The 12,500-nt window shown below is 45.1% G+C and overlaps 1 protein-coding gene across 1 annotated transcript in view; it reads left to right on the top strand.

The window, feature by feature from the left end:
- Nucleotides 1–12,500, top strand: part of LOC134454001 (protocadherin Fat 3-like) — a 105,385-nt gene that overhangs the window by 34,747 nt on the left and 58,138 nt on the right. The window contains exons 22-26 of the mRNA XM_063204743.1: nucleotides 2,372–2,511; nucleotides 3,460–3,732; nucleotides 5,629–5,839; nucleotides 9,569–9,777; nucleotides 9,993–10,319. Coding sequence (XP_063060813.1) covers nucleotides 2,372–2,511; nucleotides 3,460–3,732; nucleotides 5,629–5,839; nucleotides 9,569–9,777; nucleotides 9,993–10,319 — 1,160 coding nt within the window. The remainder of the gene's footprint in view (nucleotides 1–2,371; nucleotides 2,512–3,459; nucleotides 3,733–5,628; nucleotides 5,840–9,568; nucleotides 9,778–9,992; nucleotides 10,320–12,500) is intronic.

Raw genomic sequence — 12,500 nt, 5'->3', positions numbered from 1 at the left:
TCTATTTCTCTATCCCTCTATCCCCCTCTATATCCCCCTCTCTATCCCTCTACCCCCCTCTCTGTCTATTTCTATTCCTCTATCCCCCTATCTCTACAACTACTGCTAACCCTAGACACACCTCTATCACTAGCCACACCCCGCTCCCTCTCTCTCTATTCCCCTATCACACCTCCCTCTATCTCTCTCTATCCTTCTATCCCTACTGCTAACCTTCTATACCTCTTCTATAACTCTCTCTCTCTCTACTAGCTTCTATACCTCCCTCTCTTTATCTCCCTCTTTCTCTCCCCCCTCTAACTTATTCTCTCCCCCCCTCTACCCTCCTCTATTTATCCCCCCTCTCTCTCTTTCTCTCTCCCCCTTCTACCCCCCCCTCTCTCTCTCTCCCTCTCTGTCTCTCTCTATCCCTCTCTCTCTCTCTCTCTTTCCATCCTTCCTTCCCGTCGCCCTCTGTGGCCTGCTGTAATGTCTGACCCATACTGTACCTGGCATGTGTGTGTGTGTGTGTGTGTGTGTGTGTGTGTGTGTGTGTGTGTGTGTGTGTTTGTGTGTGTGTGTGTGTGTGTGTGTGTGTGTGTGTGTTTGTGTGTGTGTTTGTGTGTGTGTGTGTGTGTGTGTGTGTGTGTGTGTGTGTGCATGTCTCATCGATCTGGAACTGTGTGTGCGTGTGTGCATGTGTGTGTGTGTGTGTGTGTGTCTGCATGTCTGCATGTGCAAATTTCTCTACACACATGTGCAACATCGTCTGCATGGTTGGCTTCAGGGGTAATAACTTTAATATTCTTTATTGTTTATATAATCCTTATTTTTATTCTTTATCATTTGCTGTATTGTGTTCGGGCTGTGTTGTGTTGTGTTGTGTTCTGGCTTGTGTCATCATGTGTTGTGTTGTGTTGTGTTTTTTTTGTGTTGCGTTGCGCTGCGCTGCGCTGCGTTGCGTTGCGCTGCGCTGCGTTGCGTTGCGCTGCGTTGCGCTGCATTGTGTTGCGCTGTGCTGCGCTGCGTTGCGCTGCATTGTGTTGCGCTGTGCTGCGCTGCGTTGCGTTGCGTTGTGTTGTGTTCAAGCTTGTGTCATCATGTCTTGTGTTTTGCTGAAACACAAGTCGCATTGTGATGACATTGAAGTGTTCTATCTCTAATGGTATAAACACACCAGAAGCGATTAGAGCTACACCGACAACGGAAGTAATTGACTTTGTGTCGTCTTCACTGGAGACGGAAGAAAAGAGACAAAAGCAATTTGCGCAACAAGAAGCGATTTGAGCGACTGAAGCGACTGTTTGTAGTTGAACCTCAGACGAATATTATGCTAATGAGCTATGATGCCGTTCGACGACACCCACCAGCCGCAGCCAATGGGAATGTCGGAATGCTTGCATTCTGCTTTGAATGGACATGCCTTGTCGCTTCTATCGCTCATTTTGCTCTCTTATCGGAATGCTCACATTCTGCTTTAACTCTTGGTAGCTTTGGTGTCTTCTGGTGTGTTTGCTGAACCAAATTCAAAGTTAAAGCGCATTATGGATTGCGTTTATATGCAGTTCAGTATCCCGCATATGATCGGGATATTGAAGTATCCCGAAATTTGTGCTTAAACATATAAACACCTTTCCCAACTTCAGTTACCCGGATATTCTGGCTTTTCAGAAATCGGGACATGTTAGGTGGAGTACTCCAAAAGACATCGGGATATTGACACATGGAAACACCTTATCCCAGATACAGAGGCTTCCCATATAACGTTGTCGCTGGTATCCAGGCTACACGCATTTGAAAACAATTCTATAACGACCAAGAATGTGGACCGGGAGATAACCCGCTGTGCTCATATGAACGCCTTGTCCTGAACTTGATCATAACCGGGATAAGCCTTATATTCGGGATACTGAACTGTTAAAATGTTGTTAACTGTTTTTCCATCAAATGCGTCGCACTAACTTCTTTGTTGCAAATCATATTAAAGCAAATCATCTTTTTGATGGAAAAATAACTCAGTAAATGGACCCATTTACTTACTGATTAGCTTTTTCATTCAAAAAGATTGTGTGTGTGTGTGTTTGTGTGTGTGTGTGTGTGTGTGTGTGTGTGTGTGTGTGTGTGTGTGTGTGTGTGTGTGTGTGTGTGTGTGTGTGTGTGTGTGTGTGTGTGTGTGTGTGTGTGTTACATAATAATTATACATTTCTTAATAACTTTTTATTCCGAAAGCTTTAACAACTCTGTGTGTGCGTGCGTGCGTGCGTGTGTGTGTGCGCGTGTGTGTGTGTGTGTGTGTGTGCGCGTGTGTGTGCGCGTGTGTGTGTGTGTGTGCGAGTGTGTGTGTGCGCGTGTGTGTGCGTGCGTGCGTGTGTGTGTGTGTGTGTGTGTATAGAGGGTGATGAGGAGGGTGTGTTCGCGGTGGACCGGGCGGTTGGAACCATCGTCACCACGCGAGGCCTTGATGCGGAAACACACACACACTACAACCTCACCCTTCAGGCCAGCGACGGGACACACACCACACACACACAGGTACACAAACACACACACACACACAGGTGCACACACACACACACACACACACACACACACACACACACACACACACAGGTACACACACACAGGTACACACACACCACACACACACACAGGTGTACACACACACACACACACACACACACACACACACACACACACACACAGACACACACACACACACTGATAGTATCTAGGTTTTACTACTAATTAATATTTAAGACCAGATCCAGTGCAATAGTTGGAATTCAGAAATGCAAGGTTTATTGGCTTTAGAGAGGGAGAGGTGAGGCCAATAGGCCCCAAAGGCCTGTCCACAGGCCTCCCCACCCCCTCTCTCCAATGAGGTGTTAACGGTACAGGTACAGACAAGAAGAAGCAAGAAGAGATAGAACAATGCCAGTGGCTGAACTTAAAAAGACCTCCACAGGAAATGAGGTCACATTGGATGATGTCACATACAGTGATAGTCTTAGTCAATAGCAATGGATAGGCAATTTCAAATCAGCAGTTTGGGGGAAGGGAAGTTCAGTACATCCTGATGCCATAGACAAAGGGAACTTTTATTTGGCATCTTACAGTCTAAAAGTGTTACTCAAACACGTATCAAACAATACATGGACATTGAAATGTTATGTGTCATTGGGGGCACTATTCAGATTCTTTCAACACACACACACACACACACACACACACACACACACACACACACACACAGACACACACATGTACACAAACAGGTACACACACACACACACACACACACACACACACACACACACACACACACTGACACACACTGACACACACACACACATACACACACACACATGTCTATACCAGGTGCTAGTAAGAGTGTTGGACACTAATGTTTTTTTTTGTGTGTGCGTGTGCGTGCGCGTGCACGTGCGTGTGTGTGTGTGCGTGTGTGTGTGCGTTCTCCAGGTGCTAGTTAGCGTGCTAGATGCCAACGACAGCCCCCCGCTCTTCGTCCAATCGGTGTTTGACGTCGTGGTGACGGAGGACACGCCCCCGGGGGCGGAGCTACTGCGGGTTGCCGCGAGCGACCGTGACCAGCACGGGCTGACCTATGACCTCCAGGGCAGCGTGGACCCCGCCAGCCGAGAGCTGTTCCGCATCGACACACACACGGGCGCCATACACACCACACACACACTGGACCACGAGAGCAACACGCAACACGTCCTCACTGTCATGGTAAACACACACACACACACACACACACACACACACACACACACACACACACACACACACACAGGCGCCATACACACCACACACACACACACACACACACACACACACACACACACCAGGGCCATACATACCACACACACACACCTACCTGGCCCTACCCCTTAAGGGCGGGTTATGCGTCCTACTTGTGCCACAGAGTGAGCTTGTCGCAGCCATGATGCAGTTAATTTTGGTTTATGCCCTGTTTTGAAGCACGGTCTGCGCGATGTCATTCCACGCTGAAACTGCCTTCAACACAAAGAGTAAACTAGACGTGTCGGTTGTTTTTTAGCATCACAGACTCGACGAGAATGAAAATGAAACATTAAATCTTTATATCACGTGCATGTTTGATCGCACTGGCAGCCACAGTGGTAGTTTGGAACAAAGAAGTGGCTCATTTGTCGAGGACGAAGCGGAATGTTTCCTCGACCTCGGAACCACTGTTCTATACTGTCCAAATAACTTCAGCGTCGTAACTTGCAAGCGCATGTGTTGTCTTTGGTTCGTGTAAATAAATCAAACAACAAAGCACGGGCAACTTATTTAATGAAGAGCTCACAGTTCGTAGACCGACGAAGGTTAGAACAAGGAAGTAGCGCTTGTTCTCGACTCGAGGACAGAGCAGGCTGGTCGAGAGGACCAATCAGAGACCTATTTTCGCCCTTTCACGCCGTCGCTCCCTGCGTCGAGACACAATTTCGGGGAGGTGCCCCAGAGTACCTGCGTGATGGGGGGGGCTTCACTCCGTTAACTGCGCGGCTCACTGCATCATGATGCAGTGACGCTGATCTCGAGGCATAAACCACCCTTTACTCCTCCCCCTCCGTTTTGTGTAGGGGTAGGGGTATCCCAATAGTCGTTAAGGCAGAGGGGTAGGGGTAGGGGGGAGGGCTTTGTAGCCCTCAAAAAGGGAGGGGTTCGGACAGGCAGACTCTGTTTGGAGGGGTAAGGGGTAGGGGTAGAAAAATACAAATTCACACACATCGCTGCTAGTTACTAGCTTCTCGCTCACTCGTCTAGTCGCTACTTGCTCATCGAACGTTCGATAAACGTTCCTCCGGCTTAAACCGTCAATGCACAGGCGAGAGGTACCGAACCCTGCATTCCAATTGGTTACTCGGTTACTCGCCTCGCTCGAAGTTAAAATAGAATCTGCCCACATCGCATCACTTGTTCTCGCCTACTCGCCTCCTCGTCTCGCTGGAATACATAGACATTCTATTGGCTTTCTCGTCGAGCAAGAAACTAGCAGCGACGTGTGTGAATGAGGCTTTATGTAAATTGTTCCCCAAACTCACCACATGGAGGTAGTATAAAAACTGGAGAGAGTGAAAAAGTCCGGCCTCCAGTCATTTCAATGGGAAATGCTAGGCTAGTGAATTCAGCCAAAATTGAGTTATTTCCGCCGCCAGTGTACTCAGCCAATTACGTGCCACGTTACGGACTGACTTCCGGTCGACTAGAAAGCTATATGGAACACGGGCATTGGATGCATGGAGGTGCCCAACCACAGACCTGTAAAGGTCTGTGCGCCCAACACTAAACTTGCGTACCCACCCATCATCATTGAGCAAAGTGGATGTCGGAAATGCGAAAATGGCGAATTGCTAATTGACGAAGCTAACTAGCCAAATCCTGCCCCCCTGGTTTACCAGATGTTTTACTCTCATTTCAGTGGGAAATAATAGGCTAATAAGACAAGATGACACCCGCTGTTGGACAGTGAAAGTTAAACCAGAAATCTGAGTTACATGGGAAAAAACATTGGTGTTGGTGTGTGTGTGTTTGTGTGTGTTTTGTGTGTGTGTGTGTGTGTGTGTGTGTGTGTGTGTGTGTGTGTGTGTGTGTGTGTAGGTGAAGGAGTCTGTGTTTCCGTTCCGCAAGTCTCTGTGCCGCGTGCTGATTGGTGTAGAGGATGTGAATGACCACGCCCCCCTCTTCACCATGGCAACCTACGAGGGGCGTGTCTTTGAATCAGCTGCTGTTGGCTCCGCCTTCCTCACTGTCACGGCAACTGACAAAGACCGCGGACTCAACGCACACACACTCTACAGCATCGAGTCAGGTAGACACACACACACACACACACACACACACACACACACACACACACACACACACACACACACACACACACACACACACACACACACACACACATACACACATACACGCACACTCTACAGCATCGAATCAGGTAGAAACACACACACACACACACACACACACACACACACACACACACACACACACACACACACACACACACACACACACACACACACACACACACACACACAAACACACACACACACACACTCTACAGTAGGTGTCACCAGGAAGCCCTCCAGGAGCTTCTGAGGTGCCCACCAAGGATGTTATTAAACAATGACGTCTACCAGATTTTAGTCACAGTTAATGCTTTTCTTAAGTTAAATAAATATTAATAATACACATTCATTATTTATTACCTATAAGCAAATTATCATTTAATAATTGTGTGATTTGAGAATGATGCCAAGAGATCAGTAGAGGATTTTGAACAAAAGTAGCCCTCGGGTAGCCCTCAGACCCAGAAAGGTTGGGGACCCCTGCTCTACAGCATCGAGTCAGGTAGACAAACACACACACACACACACATACACACACACACACACCAGTGGTGTAGTCTACGTAGAACGCGGGTATACGGAGTATACCCACTTCTAAATTTCAGGGATTTCAGTATACCCACTTAAAATTGATTGATCCATTGTTTAGAATGGCACAAATATATACAGAATACCCACTTCAAAAAATGCTCAAATATACAGTATACCCACCATAAAAAAGTAGACTACACCACTGCATACGCACAAACACACACACACACACACACACACACACACACACACACACACACACACACACACACACACACACACACACACACACACACACACACACACACACACACACACACACTCTACAGCATCGAGTCAGGTAGACACACAAACACACACACACACACACACACACACACACACACACACACACACACACACACACACACACACACACACACACACACACACACACACACACACACACACACACACACATACTCTAGAGCATCGAGTTAGGTAGACATACACACACAAGGCAAGGCAAGGCAAGTTTATTTGTATAGCGCATTTCATACACAGGTGCAACTCAATGTGCTTCACAAGATTAACAAATGCAAAAAGAAAGGAAACAGGGAAGAAAGAAGGAAATTAATTAGAGTCAAAGAACATTTAAAACATTAAGATGAAACATAAGGTAAAATGATAATAATAATAATACAATAAATAATAAAAGGCTGCCTCTCCACACTTTGTTTTGACTTTTGGAATCACCAGCAAATTCTTCCCCGTTGATCTTAGTAACCTGGTTGGCGCATACAGCTGAAACATATCCAGTAGATATGTGGGTCCCATTCCAAGTAGCATTGCCTTAAAATCAATTCTGTAGCTTACTGGGAGCCAATGCAGCGATCTTAAAATTGGAGTAATGTGGTCGAACTTCCTTGTTTTTGTATGAAACCTTGATGCTGCATTTTGTACAAGAGTGATTCTACGATTTCCCTACGCTTTTGGCAAAAGCAAAATGTCAATTATCAGTATTTTTTTCATCTAAATGACCTAGATGTTTAGATAGTGTATATATTTAAGTTTCCAAACAAACAAATTGCCAAGCTTAATCTTAAATCATTTGATAAATACTCTAATGAAAGCGAACATTTGCTTAATTATTTTGTCAACAGTGTTATGGACAAATACTATGTCATTTCAAACATATATAAAAATACTACAGAGTTGAAACAATATATGTTTGAAAGTGCTTATGTCCCTTAGCTGTAATGTTGTCATTAATCTGTGCAACTGATATAGAAAATGTAATTGTTGAGCTTCAGAAGTAGGATTTTATGAGTCAGTGTGATACAGACTGACACATTTTTCATCATAAATCCCTGTAACGTCTGATTTGAATATAGTCACCCTCCTTACACAAGACTTCCTTCTCCAGAGATAATCCCTAGTGTATGTTCATAGGATTTTTCCAACACATAAGGGATCAATAGCACAAAAACACTTTCAAAACAGTCAACGGTGTAACTCAACTGTGTTACGGTCAACAGTGCAGGGGAACAAGTCGGCACTTTTTTAGGAGAAAAAAACAGAGCAGACAAACCCATCTCCCTAGAACACAAATACATTTGTTTGTTTGTCTGTCAATATGGATATAAATTGGCAAAAACATACTCCTCCTCAACTGTCATCAGTGTTGCCAGATTGGGCTGGTTCCCGCCCAATTGGGCTGCTTAGGATGGCCGTGTGCGGGTAAAAATGGCATCTATCAGAAAAACCTTCCCACTGCCATATAAATCAATAGAATTGGGCGGGTTTTTAGGGCGGATTTTGATTATTTTTTGGGTTGGAAATCATCAGCCTCATCTGGCAACCCTGACTGTCATACTTAATTGTAACACCATTGACGGTAACACCGTTGACATTTCAGCCATTTTTGTGGTATTGTGCTAACTGAGGACCTCAGAAGTTCCACCACAACACCTTAATCAATTAATGTATCTGTATGCTTTATCTGTGTTTTTCTACATGTGATTTCTAATTCAGATTCTTATGAATATGTTGATAACACTGTTGACAGGCAATTTTCCCGCTATGAGAACATGAAAAAGAATGGATTAAATTATGGAAGGATGGAGCTCAAAATTTACCAAAAAGTCTTCCCGTATCCTGCCAAAGAGGTTATGACATCACGTGATGTTATTCGTATGGCCTAAGACCAAACCATTACTGATTTATGGAGGAGGTTTCAGACCGTGACACGGTTAACACAGTTTTCGTGGACACACACAAAATGGCAAATTTCAAGTATAATGGAAAGGACAGTGGTCTTTCTGACAGTTTTGTCATATTGTGATGATTACTGTGAATCAACATTTGCAATCGTCTTGGGCAAAACAAGTTTCTTTACATGCTAAAATGAAGACTGAATCTGACATTTGGAAAACAGGACGGCATGAAAACGCCCAAAACCAGTATTAAATATTCATTCTTGCTGAGGGAAATAATGCTATGTCTACACTTTCTGTATTATATGAAAGATAAATGTTTTCTAATGTCCAAAACATCATTGGATGCAGTTAATAGTTAATGGAATTGCCAAATAAAATCCACGGACTTAAAAGTGTAGGCGAATTAGAGAATCACTCACAAGTTGTACAAGCTGTTTGATGGTCTTTTTGGGGAGGCCTGTAAAAAGACTGTTACAGTAATCAAGCTTACTAGAAGCACACACACACACACACACACACACACACACACACACACACACACACACACACACACACACACACACACACACACACACACACACACACACACACACACACACACACACACACACACACACACACACACACACACACACTCTACAGCATTGAGTCAGGTAGATACACACACACACACACAATTTCTAATTTTTTAAATGTAATTTGAACTTTTTTTAAGAAACATTGAAAATCGCCGCTTATCAATTAATTGTAGATTGTTGAGATCAAACCTGTACTGTTGTGTGTTCTGATATGTGTGTGTGTGTGTGTGTGTGTTCTGATTTGTGTGTGTGTGTGTGTGTGTGTGTGTGTGTGTGTGTGTGTGTGTGTGTGTGTGTGTGTTCTGATATGTGTGTGTGTGTGTGTGTGTGTGTGTGTGTGTGTGTGTGTGTGTGTGTGTGTGTGTGTGTGTTGTAGGTAACACTGGCGGTGCGTTCAGCATCGACCCGGTTCTGGGTGCGCTCAGTGTGGCCCGGCCGCTGGACTCCTCTGTGATTGGTCGGTACGTGCTGTCAGTCAGGGCCACAGACGCCGGGGCCCCGCCTCTCTCCTCCACAGCCGACGTACTGGTGTCCGTGACGATGTCAGACAACGCTCCGCCCCGCTTCCCTCTTGCACTATACCAGGTGTGTGTGTGTTTGAGTGAGTGTGTGTGTGTGTGTGTGTGTGTGTGTGTCTGCATGAGTGTGTGTGTGTGTTTGTTTACCTGTTATGTGTGTGTTTTTTTACTTGTGTGTGTGTGTGCATATTTCTTTACCTGTGTGTGTGTGTGTGTGTGTGTGTGTGTGTGTGTGTGTGTGTGTGTGTGTGTGTGTGTGTGTGTGTGTGTGTGTGTTTCCAGGCCACGTTGAGTGAGGGCGTTCCCGTGGGCACCTCGGTCGTCACGGTAACGGCCCTGAGCCGTTCCTCTCTGACCTATCGGCTGTCAGGACCCGCCTCTTCCTCCTTCAGCATCGACCAATACAGCGGCAGCATTGTCACGCGAGGGCCAATCGACTTCGAGCAGAGGCGGGCCTTCAGCCTGACGGTGGTGGCGGCCGACGTGGTTGGTCGAGAGGCCGTCTCCACGGTGACCGTCACTGTGCTGGACGTCAACGACAACGCGCCTCACTTCCTGGTCAGCCGTTACCGAGGCAACGTGAGCGAGGGGGCTGCGCCCGGAACACTGGTGAGCAGAGAGAACCAATCAGGACATTGATGCCTGTGTGTGTGTGTGTGTGTGTGTGTGTGTGTGTGTGTGTGTGTGTGTGTGTGTGTGTGTGTGTGTGTGTGTGTGTGTGTGTGTGTGTGTGTGTGTGTGTGTGTAATAATAATAATGATGACTGTATTGCACAATTTATAGGACAATATAGGACATGCAGCCTGATGTGCTAAACACTTTTAAACAATAATGTTAAAAACAAAACAAAAACAATGAAATGAAGTGATAATAAAATGGAATTGAAATAAAGGAAACAAACAAAAATAAAGTAAGAAAGAGGCATAAAAATCCACAACAATCAGAAAGTTTAGACCAAAAAAAAACAAGTGCCATATAGTCACAAGGAACAAGGCACTGGTATGTGGTCCCTGGTGGCAACAGGGGTGAGGACAAAACTTAGCCTGATATGGAATGTTCATATCAATTAATGTCCCAGGCTGTCAAGCCAGAGTCGCTATGTGATTAGCTGAATCAAACATGTCATTGCCATGTCCAGGGCGAATACAGCGAATTCAAGGCAAAACTTCTTCTGCTACTTCCGCTACCAGGCAGCGGAGTTCGCTCTTGGTGTGAATGAGGCATAAGTGGTGCATGTTGCCAGTATGGGAGCTTGCTAGCCTGATAAGCCAGCCTAAATGTGAGACCGGAGTAATTTAGTCTGGCCCCGATGAACGATACCTCCGAAGTAGAGATGCAAATGATTAATCGACCTTAGATTAGTTGTCGAGCAAGAGGTTGCTCGATCAAAATGTATTAATCGCGATTAATCGCTAGAGGGCGCTAGAGACTGTTAAGTAGTTCTAGTTCTAGTCCTATTCAAATCCATGGTGCGCAGATTTTATCTATTAAATCGTCATTGCAACTTCTAGAGTTCTTGTGGGTCTTTTGGATATGTGTACTTGAATCTGTGTTTATGCCAAGCCCAATTGTGTAAGTTGTTACTGTTCAAGACAGGCAAATGTCACTGCGAGCAGCATTTCACTGTAGGGTTAAGCTTGCTAGGTTAGCTTAGCGTGCTAACTAGCGAAATCACAAACATAGTCATTTCAAATTGTGAGTTGTAATTTTAATCACTAACACCCCCTGTCAGATACTAGTATTAGCTGAACTGGGCATGGTAGTATATGACCATGCATGAAGAGGAGCAACATCTGTTCAATTTCAGGTGAATCCATGTTAGCTGTAAGTGTTGTTGTCATAGCTCCATTCATTCTCAATGGAGCCTGTTAGCTTATTAGCTCTCCTTACAGACACAGGAAATAGCTTTTTTTGTTCAGAAACGAACTTTGTTGACATTACTATGCATTATGGACAACAACACACCACCCAAAAGATAGCATTTCTTTATTTTGAAGCGTATAAAATTAAAAAGCTTGTGGTTGATCATGCTGGCTGACACACCTATATGCATACAAGTTCTGAGTCTGATCACGTTTCACTCAACGTTGTCTGTCATCATATCTCAGGCAACTGCAAGGCGACATAGAGGGGGCGTGGGGCTACTAGTTCACTCCTGGGTGAAACCAAGCAATGCCCCCCCAAAGGTGGTGTGGAGCAGAGGTCGCGTTAACCGACAAATGTCCGTCATTGACGGATTTTTTTGAAGGATGACGGAAAATTCTGAAGCCTGTCCGTCATTTTGACGGATCAATATTCAGGGTCATGATAAATAAATCCTAAGTTTAAGTAGGCCTACGCCTCTATCGAGTAGAGTATTGCATTTCAATTAGGCATAGTTATCAGCGCAGATAAGTTCATGCTAGGCCTATATCATTTGCCTTTCTCCCTCTCTCCCTGCTTGTCATACCATGCGCCGCAGCTGGGCTGTGCGACTGGCTGCAGCAGAGCGCGCGCCTCTCCACTTGTTCCAAATAATGAATTAAAATAACTAAGACGTTGCCACCATACACGTGTGACTTCGACTTTAAGATTCAGAACTATGTGTAGACCTAGACCTACTACATTTACCAACTATCTGATTTTCTGCCAATGACGAAGTTGTCCCTCTATCGCCCTTCATAGAAGCATTGTTTCATAACTCCTCGCTTGAAACATAAACAAATATGCGAATAGCATGTTTGCTAGCCAGAACCTTCACTCAAAGGCAACGCAGGTCTAAAACGGCTTCAGGACATTAACTAATAAAAA

The sequence above is a fragment of the Engraulis encrasicolus genome, chromosome 8 (assembly GCF_034702125.1).
Source record: "Engraulis encrasicolus isolate BLACKSEA-1 chromosome 8, IST_EnEncr_1.0, whole genome shotgun sequence".
Lineage (NCBI taxonomy): Eukaryota > Metazoa > Chordata > Actinopteri > Clupeiformes > Engraulidae > Engraulis > Engraulis encrasicolus.
This window is presented reverse-complemented; position numbering and strand designations above follow the sequence as displayed.